The 16,239-nt window shown below is 39.2% G+C and overlaps 1 protein-coding gene across 2 annotated transcripts in view; it reads right to left on the reverse strand.

Moving 5' to 3' along the window:
* Nucleotides 1-4,081: 4,081 nt before the first annotated feature.
* The window catches only part of SLC25A13 (solute carrier family 25 member 13), a 240,578-nt gene continuing 228,420 nt past the window's right edge, over nt 4,082-16,239 (reverse strand). For both annotated transcript variants that reach the window (XM_010587255.2, XM_064289997.1), the window contains 3 exons: nt 5,668-5,826; nt 5,485-5,575; nt 4,082-5,227 (listed from right to left, as the gene is read on the reverse strand). In XM_010587255.2, coding sequence (XP_010585557.1) covers nt 5,041-5,227; nt 5,485-5,575; nt 5,668-5,826 — 437 coding nt within the window. In that variant the 3' untranslated portion in view covers nt 4,082-5,040. The remainder of the gene's footprint in view (nt 5,228-5,484; nt 5,576-5,667; nt 5,827-16,239) is intronic.

Consider the following 16,239-nt stretch of genomic DNA (forward strand, 5'->3'; position numbering starts at 1 on the left):
AACTTTCCTTCTAAAGTTTTTTTAAGTTATTCGAGGGGACTGTGGTTTTGCCTTGAGCAAAACCCCCTTAACAGCCGGGACTCTAAAAACAAACATTATTTTATTAGGTTACCCCAGCAGATGAAAGCAGAGTGTTCCATTTGGGCCCTTTTGGGAGTCAATTAATGCATTTGCTAAAAAACAAACCCTTCTGAGCATTCCCGATCTCCTCAGCAGCTTCTAAAGGAAAGTTTGCCACCGCGCTCTGAGGGGCGCATGAATGGAAAGAATGAGTTGTAAATAATCCATTCGTTGATAAAGAAAACTTATTTTAATGATACTCCTCAAACCTAATGTAACACTACTCTCAAAGGCAATTATTTTTAAAAAAGCTTTATTTTAATAATGACCAGGAAATGTAAATATCTTTTAGTTTATGTGCTAGTTCCTGGCTTAAAGTTACCAGTGATTAAAAACATTTAAATAGCTGTATTTGTTTTAATAAAAGATTTATTTATAACTTCTAAAATAAGTAATCAATAAATAAGGCTGATTCTCCAGAACCGGAGTTATGGTCTTAACTCCAGCAGCAGCAGAAGTCATGTAAAGTAGGAAAATAGTGGAGATTACTCATCGGAAAAAAATAACTTCTCAAAATTCATATATCCATTCATCGTTCCATTCATCCATTTTCCACACACCCATCCATCCTTCGAAAACATAGCCCTGGGCCTACTAAGTTCCAGGCACTGAAGAACTAGAATCAAAGACACCGTCCCTACCTTCAAGGAGCCCAGTCTAGATTTTTAACTGAAGGCCGCCCCTAACAGAGCTGACAATGCTTTTAGAGACCTCAGACTTCATAATGAAGCAGTGAGCTCCCTGTGGTCTTCATAATATTGAAGGTAGAACTCTGGTGAGGATTGTTATTCCCAAAAGATGAAATGAAAGGCACACCTCCTTTATGGGAAGAACCATTTGTGGAGAGAACATTTCACTGCCCTGACCAGGAAACGTGTCTTTTAAAAATCTTTGGAAAAATCCACATCCTGAAAGCATTTGATTACCCTGAATTTAAAATAGGATTTTGTTCAGTGGCAAGAATACAAATTCATCCCCACAAGCATGGCTTCTGTGGTAAAAGATTCAAGATAACTTTTAGGAGTTTATCTAGAAGGGCAGTAAACAGGGCCGTAAGACAGGATTGATGAAATTCCATCACTAAAGATTTCCCTCCCTCTACCTGAAGAATTTCAACGTGACTTGCTGGTTACCTAGTCAGGAGTAGGCTTCAAACAGTTTCAAGCACAATTTATTCCCGTTTCTACTCCCTGCTCAGAGTTATGTGCTGTTAAATATTTCCAGAAGGCTGTCAAAATGTAAGCATCCTGAGGTTTACATAGGCCACACCATTAAATAACATATAAGCACAAAATTTTAAACATTGTTTTCCAGCAATGGTAAATATTTTAGCTAAGTAAAAACTGAAGCTTGAAATGCAATAAGCATTTAAATGACTCCTTTCTATGCCAGAATTCTTATTTTCCCCTGTGCAACCCTGGCTGCTGGGATTAAGGCGACCCCAGGGAGCTTTGCAAATGGTTGTGGGTTATGAGGTGTAGCATGAGCCTGGCGACAGCGTGCCACCCAGCCTCAAGAAACCCAGCCACGACTGGAACCCAAGAATCAGTGTGTTCACTTTGTGGTCAGCTTCACATTTTTTCCCCTCCCTGAAAAAAAGCTGCTACTAAAGTCAGGCCTTCCCCCCACCCCACCCCTCAGGCATCACGAGGTGGACCAAGGGCAGCTGAGACACCCAGGCTGGCAGAGCAGTTGAAGGCTGGTCCCCTTGGGTGGGCAGGCATGCTGGTGGGGACTACCCGTCTTTCTGGCCCTCAGTTAAGGAGGGAAACAGCTGACTGCAGGAACAGCAGCCACACCACTGACGATGTATTGTGCTGTCACTTCAGGAAGAAAAGCCCAGAACAAATTTTACGTGGTTTTCACTGTGCAGTGATTGCAGTCCTATTCGAGGGATGTCACAGTCCCGCCACCCACTGAGCACAACTCAGATGGAAATTAGACCTCCTTCAAAGTGTCTCAAGTCACTGACTACCCCTGAACAGAGTAAGCCAAGGATTTTAAATACAGACATGTGACCCTTACTCCACTGGTCTCCTCCAGTCTCTCTTAAGTACTAAAGAGAATCGCCCCCAGCTACGTGTAAGTCTAAGTGAAGCCAAGACACTCTCTCATCAAATATAACAGCTCTTAGAGAAGCTGCCAGGGCAGTGCACCTTTTATGAGATTTTGGTCAATATTTTTTACTACAGAAAGTTGATCTTCTATAAAGTTTCAAGCACGTGAAGAAAAGGAATGCAGAGATATACACTCAGTGACTTTTCTCCACACTCAAAGACCAAAGCTGGAGTGCTGTTATTATAAGACCACCTACATTTCTAAGACATATTTATAGCATTATGACCAGGGGTAGATGACTCAGTAAGCAAAGTAAAGCACCAGCTAACTATAGATTAGTAAGTAAGCACAAGTAACCCATGCTTATATTGCTTACTGGGTCATCCACCCTCTAGGGATTGTAAATTTAAAAAGAGGCTTCGATTCTGTAGGAAGGTGCTATGGATTTGGGAGAGAGACAGATGCCAGTCATATCGAGAAGCAGAATCTTTGATGTGGTGAAAAAATGTGAAACTGTTCAGATGATCTCGTAAGCAAGGTAAGCACCATGTTTACCTTACCTATTGGATAACCTGCCTCTGTAAGAGGAAAATTTAGATATTTTTTTGTAGTTAGAGGCTTCTGTCACTTAACACATTGAATGGGAATGGGACTGCCTCATCGGTTTTTGCCAAACAGACATGGAAGAAGCCATGCATATATTCGTCCCATTCTGCTGAAGATAACAAAAATTTTGTTCAGATAAAAAATATAAAAACCAGAGATTTAATTCTTTCCAATTCCAAAGTGTTACTTTCAATGTCATACAACAACACAGAGACTGTCTTCTCAATAGCTCTCCTATGGAAGGAATTTTGGTGACACAGAATGTTCATTCGTATTGTTGTTAGGTGCCATGGAGTCAGTTCCCACTCATAGTGACTCCATGCCCAACAGGGTGAAACACCTCCCACTCCTGCATCATGCTCACAATCGATGCTATGTTTGAGTCTGTTGTTGCAGCCACTGTGTAATGGATGTTTGTAGGTGTTTCCTCTGAGTCCTGCCACATCAGCAAATGAAGGTTCCAAAAGCTTTACTCCATCCACGTCATTAAGGTTGACTCTGAGGCAGCTCTTCCTCAGTCCTATTTTGATTGCCTTCCAACCTAAGGGACTCATCTTCCGGCACTGTATCAGACAATGTTCTGCTGCTATTCATAAGGTTTTCACTGGCCAATTTATTAACCATGGGTGACCCTGCTCATATTTGAAATACCGGTGGCATAGCTTCCAGCATCACAGCAACACTCAAGCCACAACAATACAACAAAATGAGAGATGTGATGTTTATCCATACTGACTACCAATAGATTGATGAGTAGCCTCTTCAGGAGCATTAAGAAGAAGAGTCCTAAATTCTGTTCAAGACTAGCTTATTTCTCCAAATAATTATACCTATTGCCATCGAGTTGATTCCGACTCATAGCGACCCTATAGGACAGAGTAGAACTGCCCCACAAGGTTTCCAAGGAGCGGCTGGTGGATTTGAACTGCCGACCTTTTGGTTAGCAGCGGAGCTCTTAACTTAGAGTGCTGACCAAATATTAGCTTATGTCAGATTACTATGTTATATGGTTTTGGTGTGAGCAAGAGCCAGAGACGGTGAGAAAACATTTACACTGCCACATCATACGTGTTTTCATGTCCAACTTCCAATGAATCTTTATATTACTTTAGGTTAAATGTAGTTTCCCTTATTCACTCTGAATCATGGTATATTGAAAATGAGGGTACACATTACCTTGAAAGATTATGAGCATATATCCATGCCAGTGTGAATAAAACCCACTCAAGACAAAACATGGAATCCAATAATGATAATTGTTAGTCATTCACCATATGACATGCACAATAGCAAACAATTTAGTGACTTTAAAAAGTTTATTTCCACCTTCACAAACACATGAGCCTCTGAACATTATGCAAGGCACCTGAAATTAAATAAAAACTTACATTAGAATATATTTGTCTTACATGATTCAAGATAAAGTAGATTTTAATAGCAAATGGGTACCAGTTATGAGGAGGGGGATTAGGGCAGGTATCTGCAATAGGGTAATACATTTCTTCTACAGTGTCTATTGAAATAGGCAATAATAGACATATATGCATCACAGGGACAGTTACCCAAATTTAGCACATCCAGGAGAAGTGCTGCATCCACCAGTTTCTAAGTCAATATAATAAAATGCCAAAAGTACTTCCCTAAAGCACAAAGACTTTTCCCTAGCAGCCTTGGTACCAGTAACAGAATACGATTACTAAACATCTTCAATGTGGTTTTCATTACAAAAAAACATGTTTCACATAAAAGCTTCATAATATAATCCAGAGACAGAACTTGTGTGTGTATAAGATTTGAAGCCAGGCTGGTTATTTCTGATAATTTTTTCATTTCTTCCAGTGTTTTTTACTTTTATAAATATGTACTCAGCTTACTACCAGTTTAAACATACAAGAAACACTTTGCTCTAAGCACCATGATTGCCTTTCAGGAGCCTGTTTGGGATTCTAATCCCAGTCCAAGGAGAACGGCCTGAATTTCTATTCCTATTTGCTCCTTTCCTCAAATCATGCAGTGTTGACCAAATTCTAACACATGTCAGATACAAGGCTAAGGCCCGAAGAATAATTATAAATAATTTCACAATGATCTGGTTAAGAAAACACAGAAAATGAATGATTTCGCTTTATAAAAAGCCTCAACTAGAATTTAAACAAGAGATGGAAGTAAAAGGGATGAGACATTGCTTAAATCCAAGGTGAGGTGTTCTTGACTGTTGTAACAACAATGCTACAGCAATTCCTGCTGCTGGGCCTCCTACGGGCCTCCGCTGATAACTTTTGAGGTAGATGCTGCTGGCTTGAAGAGAGGTAGGTAAAGTCCAAATTTGTTTTCAATCCCTGCAAAAGTTGCAACTGCCAATTTGTAGCCCCCAACGTGATCAGGACTGGGAGCAGGCAATGTGATCCTGGATTTAGGAACTGGCTCCGATCCTACGGGTTTTCTAAAGGAAGAGAAAAGAGTGAGAATCTCAGTTTTGTTTTCTTTTATTATTATTTTTTAACTTGGTACAAACAACTTACCAAAACTGTTAAACAAAACAAAGGCATTGTTCAATTTTAGTCACTTGTGGGTTTTTCTTTGAAATGAGCTTATTAACATGTTTCTAATGTTTTCACAAATCTTTTCTATCTTATAGGTTGATGCGCCTTTCTCAGTCACAATGGAGCAGCAGAAATTCAGATTTAGGATGATACTCACATTCCCCCAAAGTCAATGTAGAACCATTGCTGTAACAATTCATAAGTCAGCAAAGTCACACCAAACTGGGGTGAGGATCGAAATACGCGAGCTTCAGAATAAAAGGGGAAATAACAAATACAATTAGATTTCTAAAAAATTTATGATACCAAATGGTTAGTTAAGAACAAATTATTTCCATACCACCAGCTCCTTTCCACAAAGCTTTTGGGCCTTCTTCCCGCAGTATCTTTCTAAAGCAGTCTATAACTCCGCTGTAAGTGGTTTGGCCAGCCCGGGCAGCCACCTGTAATCTCGTCTTGATAACATCAGCAGGGGTCACTAAAGATGCCGCAGGCATACCTGCAGGAAAGACACAGCACCAGCTCAGTCTGGTCACATACATTCTCACTATATAAAAATAACTGTGCTTTGAACTGCTGGTCGGGGAAAGAAAGTTAAGAATCAAATGAAATAAAATAGCTATTTCACTGTCCTATATGGGGCACCCAGCCATGAATATCTTGCCTGGAGTGACAAACACTCCAGCACACTTACGCACACTCCCCACCAACCCTTTCCTCAAGCACCTAATGTTCATTTGTTATGTTTATATCCCTAAGGATTTATTTATCAACGCCATCACTGCAGCAAGAGCCCTGGTGGCCCACTTAAAGGCTGGCAGTTTGAATTTACAGAGCTGCTTCAAGAGAGAAAGGCCTGGTGATCTGTTCCTGTAAAGATTACAGCCTAAAAACCCGGTGGGGCAGTTCAACTCTGTCACATGGGGTTGTTGTAAGTCGAAATCGACTTAAGGGCACCTAACAACAACCACATGACTGGAAGCAGTTGAGAATACATGGAGCAGTTTTTTTTTTCCCTGTTGAAATCAGAAACTCGCAAAGTTATTAGTTCCAATGTTTTAGAGGTGATGCTTGTTATGCGTTTCCTCTTCATGCCTTTCTGTGGCTGCTGGCAGTCACAGGGAGAGCCTTCTCTCACACTTAACCACCCCACCCCCTCAGGAAAAAAAAACAAAAAACAACAATCCATACCTCTCCAGTTCCACAGGAAAAAGACTTTACTGATAGCTGAACCAACACTGTGTGCCACTGTGTGTGTGTGTGTGTAGTAGGGGTAACAAGAAGGGAAGACGCAGACTCCCACAGATAACACTTTAGGATTCCTTCTTCCTGAGACTGACATCTCCAGAAAAAATATTTGACAGAAAACTTAAAGTTTATACTGGCTAATAATCAATGAAAAAGAAACAACAACAAGAAGAAAATCCTACCAAAATTACCAATGGGAAATTTTTCTACAGTCATTTCATCCAAAATGGGGCAGACCATGTTTAGATTTTTTAAAAGCGAGACTGTACTCAGAAGACACTGTCTCTTATGGTTTTATTACTTTTCCATTATGAATCTATTCCAAACCAAATTGGTCAAATGCAGATGCATAAATCTCCTTTGCTTTTTTTAAGGCTTAATAATTCTGTAAGAATTTCTGTCCAAACCAACATGGTCTGGCTAGCAACTACCATCTCATCCTTCTAACAGACAGCTTTAAAGTTACAGGGAGTGTGTGTGTATGTGTGTGTGTGAGCAATCTGCACACTACCTGCTTGCATTTGTATCACTAAAGTAGTATCTCTTCCTTTTCCGTCTTTACCTAGCTTCTCAAACTAATCTTAAGTAACACTTTTTATAAAATGCATCACAATTTTACATGTGAAAAGCTCACTTTATTTCCAACACTTCACTGAATAAGTCATACTGAATTTCCTATTAGTTTGGAGGGATTATTTTAACTTGGAGCCAGGAATTTATCCTCCAACATAATGGAAGGAAACAGGAAAAATGCTTAGAAACCCACTGTGTTCACACTACTAATATTGTTTTATTTCCTACTTTAGAAAGAGTTTATTAGCAAGACAGTCTGTTTTATACAGACGATAAAATCCTCCTCACAACAGTGGGCAGGCCTGTCAGAGTGGGACTGTGAAAGAAATACAATGAATGAAATGTATAAAAGAGTTTCCTTTAGTAAGGGTGGTTTTCATAAACATTTCCTTATCATGAAAAAAGAGAGAAGACAAAATACAGGGCAGATGATGAGGAGAGGGGAAACATACTAATTAAATTAGAGGAATAAAAATGGCAGAAGGAATGTGTCTGGCAAAACCAAGCAGTGTTCTGGATGATGTCGGCAATATGGTGACCTGAACATGCCTCTTATCATCTCCATTTCCAGCTTCCACCCCTCCTAAGTTGATGGTTGTTAAAGTCTAGGAGGAACTGGGTACCCCAGAGGAGGAAGGAGATGTCGGTGTGGGGATTGCTAACTTAACCTGGAGAACAGCACTGGGCTGCTCCAGAGCAAGGACAGCAAGGAAGCAGACACTGGAAAGAGCTTGTTCACCAGAAATGTGCTGATTTTCCGGGGCAGGGTTGGAGAGACTCCTAGGAAGTTTGCCTGATCATGTTTGTCTTCCAAAGCTGGTCAAGTAGTCTGAGTTTTCTCTATTTCTAAAAACAAGAGGGAGGTCCCTGGATGGCACAACCATAAACACACTCAGCTACTAACTGAAAGGTTAGAGGTTTGGGTCTACTCAGAGGAGTCTCAGAAGAAAGGCCTGGCAATCCACTTTTGAAAAATCAGCCATTGAAAACCCTGCGGATTAACTTGTATGGAAGCCACTCCTGGAGGACACCTTTTGGCCAAAGAGACTGGCCTATGAAATAAACGGATAACACCCCGGAGAAATGTGTTCCTTTAAATAATCAACCATAGGAGATCAAACTGTCAACATTTACCCAAAAGCAAAGATGAAAAGGCAAGAAGGGGCAGGAGAACTGGATGGATGGAAATGGGGCAGGTGGGTGGAAATGGTGACAGTGCTGACACATTTCAGGCACTGTAACCAATGTTACAGAACAATCTGGGTATTAATTGTTGAATGGGAATCTAATTTGTTGTGTAAACTTTCACCTAAAACACAATAAAATATTCAAAAAAAAAAAGAAAAGAAAACCCTATGGAGCAGTTCTTTCACATACATGGGGTTGCCACGGGTCGGGGCTGACTCCGCGGCAACTGGGAAATCAGATGTGCTGGAGATATAGGGGGCATTGTGAAGAGAGCACGATACTTCTCACTGCCAACGAGAAACTTTATCAAGCTTCTCTTAGAAGCTGACAGGCACATCAAGTAGATAATATGGATAAGGATCAAAGGGAATTTGAAAAACTCTTAACCTTGATCCAAAAATCATATAAATATATGAACCTTTGTATCTAATAAGTAGAGGAGCAGATGCTTTATGAAAACTAATGGAGAAGTAATGAGAACTGAGGCTGAGTCATACCTGAAGGTGTATTTTCCTGGTCTTGTTTCCTTATTGTTTTTCATGAGTTTCTGGTGGTCCCAGGTATTCCTTGTCTTGCTAAATTAACCGAAACAAGTTGCCGGAGAGTAGATTCCAACACATGGCCACCCCATGTGTATCAGAGTAGAACTGTGCTCCATAGGGTCTTTTTGTTTTAAATATTTTATTGTATTTTTGGCGAAAGTGTACACAGCCAAACAGGTTCCCATTCAAGAATTTCTACACATATTGGTCAGTGACACTGGCTACATTCTTCACACTGGGTCAACATCATCATTACTTTTGTTCCAGTTGTTCTGTTCCCATTAGCTTAGTCTTACTATATCTGTTCTGTGGTACACAGGGTCGCTATGAGTTGGAACTGACTTGACGGCACCTAACAACAACTGTACCCCAACTTTTTCGTTTATGCTTTAGAGTAATTGTTGACCATTTGGGCTCCAATAGATGATGTTTTAAAGGGATGCAGTACTCACAGGTGTCACCTTACTTTTATGAGCTAACTTGCTATTTAGCTAAAAGGTTAACTTCAGGGGATAGTTTCAAGGTTTAAAGAGTATCTTAGGGCAATAGTCAAGGATTCCTCCAGTCTCAATTGGTCCAGTAAGTCTGGATTTTTTAAGAATTTGAAATTCTGTTCCACATTTTTTTCTCTCTTTCTATCAGGATTCATCTATTGTGGCCCTGATTGAACATTCGGTAGTGGTAGCTGGGCACCATCTAGTTCTTCTAGTCTTGGGGTAGAGGAGGGTGTGATTCATGTAATTAGTCCTGAGACTAGTTCCTTCTCTGAATCATGGGTTTTCTTCTTTCTCTTTTCTTCCAGCCAAGTAGAGACCAACAGTTGTATCTTAGATGGCTGCTCACAAGCTTTTAAGATCTCAGATGCTACTCACCAAACAAGGATGTAGAATAGAACATAAACTTTATGAATTATATTATGCCAATTGACTATGCTGTCCCATGAGACTATGACCGTAAGTCTTCAAACCAAGAAAACCAATCCTGTGAGGTGACTGGTCATGTTTAAGAAGTATCAGTATCTGTGATCCCTATTCATTTTAATATGTATATTAAACATAAATATATACATTTGGTTTTTGTCTTTGTTGTAAAATTATATATAACATAGCATTTACCAAAACATCCTATTTCTTGTGTATGACTTACTGGCATCAGTTACCTTGGTTAAGCTGTGCATACTTCATCCAGATTTGGTGCTACTTGTCCCATCACCATAAATAAAAAGTGACTACTATCTAGAGATTCCCAACCCCACCCCCGGTAACCACAAATGAATGTTGGTCTCTGTATATATACCTATTTTTGTCACTTTATGAAAGTGAGACCATACGATATTTGTTCTTGGACTTATTTTGCTCAGCATAATGCCCTCCAGGTTCATCTACATTGTAAGATGTTTTGGGATCTAATCTTTTCATTATGGCTGTGTAGTATTCCACTGGATGTATGGACCACATTTTCTTTACCTGTTAATCTGCTGATAGGAACTTTGGTTGTTTCCACCTTTTAGCTAGTGTGAATAGTGCTGCAATGAACACAGGTGTGCATATGGTTCCATACAGTTTTTAATGGCTGATTTTTCAGAAGTAGATTGCCAGGTTATTCTTCTAAGGCACCTCTGTGTGGATTCGAACCTTCAACCTTTCAATTACCAGCCCAGCACGTAAACTGCACCACCCAGAATTCACCTAAATTAACCTAGATAACTGCAATTCCTGTCTCCTTTTTTTTTTTTTAACTGTACTTTAGGTGAAGGTTTACAGAACAAACTAGCTTCTCATTAAACAGTTAGTACACATATTGTTTTGTAACTTTGGTTACCAACCCACGAAATGTCAACACTCTAGCCTTCTGAACCTTGGGTTCCCTGTTACCAACTTTCCTCTCCCCTCCTGCCTTCCAGTCCTTGCCCCTTTTAGTCTCGTTTTGTTTTATGAGCCTGTCTAATCTTTGGTTGAAGGGTGAACCACAAGAGTGACTTCATTTCTGAGCTAAAATGAGGGTGTCTGGGGCTATACTCTTGGGGTTTCTCCAGTCTCTGTCAGACCAGTAAGTGTGGTCTTTTTTTGTGAGTTAGAATTTTGTTCTACATTTTTCTCCAGCTCTGTCCAGGACCCTCTATTGTGATCCCTGTCAGAGCAGTCGGTGGTGGTAACAAGGTACTATCTAGTTGTACTGGACTCAGTCTGGTGGAAGCCATGGTAGATGTAGTCCATTAGTCCTCTGGACTATTCTTTCCCTTGAGTCTTTAGTTTTTCTCATTCTCCCTTGCTCTCGATGGAGTAAGACCAGTGGCGTATCTGAGACAGCCGCTCAGCTCACAGGTTTTTAAGACCCCAGAAGCTACTCACCAAAGTAGAATGTAGAACATTTTCTTTACAGACTATGTTACACCAATTGAGCTAGGTGTTCCCCGAGACCATGGTCCCCACATACCTCAGCTCAGCAATTTGGTCCCTCACAGAGTTTGGATATGTCTATGGAGCTTCCATGATGCTGACCTGTACCAGTTGTGCTGGCTTCCCCAGTATTGTGCACTGTCTTACCCTTCACCAAAAAAAAAAAGTGCCCTTCAGCAAAGTTACCACTTATCTATTGCCTATTTACTGTTTTTCTATCTCCACCTCTTCCCTCCCTCGTATCCATCAAAGATTGTTTCTTTTTGTGTGTAAATCTTTTCATGAGTTTTTACATTAGTAGTCTCATACAATACTTGTCCTTCTTTGCTTGACTTATTTCACTTAGCAAAATGTCCTCCAGATTCATCCATGTAATGAGATGCTTGGCAGATTCATCATTGTTCTTTATCATTGCATAATATACCCCATTGTGTGTATGTACCATAGTTTGTTTATCCATTCATCTGTTGATGGGCATTTAGGTTGTTTCCAACTTTTTGCTATTGTGAACAATGCTGCAATGAACGTGAGTGTGTATCTGTCCATTCGTGTGACAACTCTTATTTCTCTAGGATATATTCCTAGGAGTGGGGGTTGATGGATCACATAAAAACCAAAAAAAAAAAACCCAAACCTGGTGCCGTCGAGTCGATTCCGACTCATAGCGACCCTATAGGACAGAGTAGAACTGCCCCATAGAGTTTCCAAGGAGCGCCTGGCGGATTCAAACTGCCAACGCTTTGGTTGGCTGGATCATATAGGATTTCTATTTCTAGCTTTCTAAGGAAGTGCCGTATTGTTTTCCAAAATGGTTGTATCATTTTGCATTCCCACCAGCAGAGGATAAGAGTTCTGATATCCCCGCAGCCTCTCCAACATTTGTCATTTCCTGTTTTTTTTGATTCGTACCAGTAATGCTGGGGTGAGATGGTGTCTCACTGTGGTTTTGATTTGCATTTTTCTAATGGCTAGTGATCACGAGCATTTCCTCATGTGCCTGTTAGCCCCTTGAATGTCTTCTTTGGTGAAATGTCTGTTCATTTCCTTTGCTCACTTTATAACTGGATTATTTGTCTTTTTGTTGTAGAGGTGTTGGATTTTCCTGTAGATTTTAGAGATTAGACCTTTGATTTGTAATAGCCAATTCCCACCCCCCCCATCTGTAGGTTCTCTTTTTACTCTTTTGGTTATCTAGCTTATCTTCTGGAGTTTGTGTGTTGTTCGTTATGGTTTGTATCCTGTTAATGTCATGTATTAGGGCCTCTAGCATTGATTCTATTTTTTCTTCTACGAACTTTACAGTTTTTGGCTTTATGCTTAGATCTTTGACACATTTTCAATTAGTTTTTGTGTATGATGTGAGGTATGGGTCCTGTTTCATTTTTTTGCAGATGGACATTCAGTTTTGCCAGTACCATTTGTTAAAAAGTCTGTCTTTTCCCTATTTGATGGACTTGGGCCCTTGTCAAAGATCAGGTGACCACAGGTGAATGGATTTAAATCCAGGTTCTCAATTCTGTTCCACTGGTCCATGTATCTGTCGTTGTGCCAGTACCAGGCTGTTTTGGCTACCAAAGCTGTACAGTAGATTCTGAGGTCAGGTAGTACGAGTACTCCTATTTTATTCTTCTTCTTCAATAGTGCTTTACTTATCTGGGGCTTCTTCCCTTTCCATATAAAGTTAATGATTAGTTTCTTCATCTCTTTAAAGCATGTTGTTGGTATTTGGATTTGGATTGCACTGTATTTGCAAATTGCTTTGGGTAGAATTGTCACTTTCACAATGTTGAGTCTACCTATCCATAAGCATGGTATGTTTTTCCATTTCTGTAGATGTCTTTTGGTTTCTTGCAGTAGTGTTTTGTAGTTTTATTCCTACAGGTCTTTTACGTCCCTGATTAAATTTATTCCTAAGTATTTTACTTTTTTAGGTGCTATTTCTTGATTTCCTTTTCATCATTCTCTTTATTGGTATATAGGAATCCAACTAATTTTTGTATGCTTATCTTGTATCTTGCTACTCTGCTGAATCTATTAGTTCCAGTAGTTTTCTCATGGAGTCTTTTGGGTTTTCTAGGTATAGTATCATATCATCCATAAATAGGGACAGTTTAACTTCTTCATTACCAATCTGGAGTCCCTTTATTTCTTTTTCTTGCCTTACTGCTCTAGCTAGGATTTCCAGCACAATGTTAAACAGAAGTGGTGATAAAGGGCATCTTTGTCTTGTTCCTGTTGTCAATGGGACTGTTTTCAGCCTCTCTCCATTAACAATGACGTTGGCTATTGGTTTTGCATAGATGCCCTTTATTATGTTGAGAAACGTCCCTTCTATACCTGTTTTATTGAGAGTTTTTAACAGGAATGGGTGTTGGACTTTGTCAAATGCCTTTCTGCATCGATTTGAGATGATCATGTGATTCTTTTCTTTCTATTTATTTATGTGGTGTATTACATTGATTGATTTTCTAATGTTGAACTATCCTTGCATACCTGGTATCAATCCTACTTGGTCGTGGTATATTACGTTTTTGATACGATGAATTCTATTAGCTAGAATTTTGTTGAGAATTTTTGCATCCATATTCATGAGAAATATTGGTCTGTAAGTTTCTTTTTTTGTGGTGTCTTTGCCTGGTTTTGGTATCAGAGTTATGCTGGCTTCATGGAATGAATTCAGAAGTATCGCTTCCTTTTCTATGTTCTGAAATAATCTGAGTAGTACTGGTGTAAGCTCGTTGCTGAATGTTTGGTAGAATTATCCAGTGAAGCCATGTGGGCTATGGCTTTTTTAGATGAGTTTTCTTTTTTTATTACCTTTTCAATTTCGTCTCGTTAAGGGTCTGTTCAGATTTCCAGCATCATTTTGCGTTAGTCTGGGTAGTGTGTTTCTACAAATTTGTTCATTTCTGCTGGGTCTTCAAATTTTTTGGAGTATAGGTTTACATAATTCTATGTTATGATCCTTTTTACTTCAGTTGTATCTGTTGTAATGTCCCCCATTTCATTTCTTATTTGGGTTATTTGCATCTTCTATTTGTCTTTTGACAATTTGGTCAGTGGTTTGTCGATTTTGTTGTTCCTTTCAAAGAACCAACTTTTGGTTGTATTGATTGTTTCTATTGCTTTTCTATTCTCTATTTCATTGATTTATGCTCTGATCTTTATTATTTCCTTTCTTTTGGTGTCTGTGGGCTTCTTTTGCTGTTCTCTTCCTATTTGTTTGAGTTTTGTAGCTAATGTTTTGATTTTGTCCCTTTTTTCTTTTTTGATGTGTGCATCTAGTGCTATAAATTGACCTCTGAGGACTGCCTTTGTTGCGTCTCAAAGGTTTTGATGTGTTTTCATTCTCATTTGATTCTAGGCATTTTTTTGATTCCATGTCTGATTTCTTCTATTACCAGTTGGTCTTTAAGCAGGTGTTATTCAGTTTCCATGTACAGGAAAAGAATTTTTTTCCCTTGCTATTCCTGTTGTTTGGAAACCCTGTGGCATAGTGGTTAAGTGCTATGGCTGCTAACCAAAGGGTTGGCAGTTCGAATCCACCAGGCGCTCCTTGGAAACTCTATGGGGCAGTTCTACTCTGTCCTATAAGGTTGCTACGAGTTGGGATCAACTTGATGGCAACGGGTTTGGTTTTTTTGGTTTATTCCTGTTGTTAAATTTCTACTTTGATGGCATTGTGGTCAGAGAAGGTAGTTCGTATTATCTCAATGTTTTGGATTTTGTTGAGGGTTGCTCTGTGGCCTAAGAAGTGGTCTATTCTGGAGAACATTCCATGTGTGCTGGAAAAGAATGTATACTTTGCAGCTGTTGGGTGGAGTGTTCTATATATGTCTCTGAGGTCAAGTTGGGTGATCATGCCCTTTAGCTCTTCTGTATCTTTGTTGAGTTTCTTTCTAAATGTTCTATCCCTTACCGAGAGTGGTGTGTTGAAGTCTCCTACTATTACTGTGGAACTGTCAATCTCTCTTTTCAGTGCTGTTAGAGTTTGTTTTATGTATTTTGGGGCCCTGTCATTGGGTCTACAGATGTATATTACCATTATGTCTTCATGATGGATCATCCCTTTAATCGTTATACAGCACCCTTCTTTGTCTTTTTGTCTGACTTTAAAACAAATTTTTTATTTTATTTTATCTGAGATTAATATTGCCACTGCTGCTCTTTTTTGGTAGCTGTTTGATGTATTTTTTTTCCATCCTTTGATTTTTAATAAATTTACGTCTTTATTTCTAAGGTGGGTCTCTTGTAGATGGTATATTGATGAGTCCTGTTTTTTAAATCCATTCTGTCACTCTCTGCCTATGGGGGCATTTAAGCTATTTATAGTCAGTGTAACTATTGATAGATTTGAGTTTATTGCTGTCATTTTGTGGTACTGACATTTTCTTTGTTCTTTTTACTCTACTGTGCTGAATTTCTTCTGTATGTAGATTTTTTTTTCATTTCTTTTGTTTTTGTAGATCTTGTTTGTAGTGAGACTTTGTTTTTCTTCTTTATATTGATGAGTAGGTTTGTTAACTTTCTTTGTGGTTACCTTGAAATTTATCCTTATCTTCCTAGGTTCAAACCAGTCTATTATTATTTGGTCTCATCTTGCCTTCCTCTCCATTAGGAAGTACTATACCAATACCATTTATTCCCTCATTTATTGTTCTGACATTGTTGTCATTTACAGATTAAACTCTCTGGTTCCCTCCTATAATTCTTTTGGTTTTGGACAGTCCTTGAGAGTTCATTTCCTAGGTTGGTATCTGGCTGGTACGATCTTACGTCCTAGATTCAAGCTGTGGTTTGATGTTGCTTGTTCTCAGACCGAAGGAGCCCATTTAATAATTCTTGTAAGTTTTGTCTGGTTTTTACATACTCCTTTAATTCCTTTTTATCTGGAGATGTCCTAATTTCATCATCACATTTGAGTAAGAGTTTTGCAGGATATATTATTCTTGGTTGGCAATT

The sequence above is a fragment of the Loxodonta africana genome, chromosome 8, assembly GCF_030014295.1.
Source record: "Loxodonta africana isolate mLoxAfr1 chromosome 8, mLoxAfr1.hap2, whole genome shotgun sequence".
In the NCBI taxonomy this organism is placed as follows: domain Eukaryota; kingdom Metazoa; phylum Chordata; class Mammalia; order Proboscidea; family Elephantidae; genus Loxodonta; species Loxodonta africana.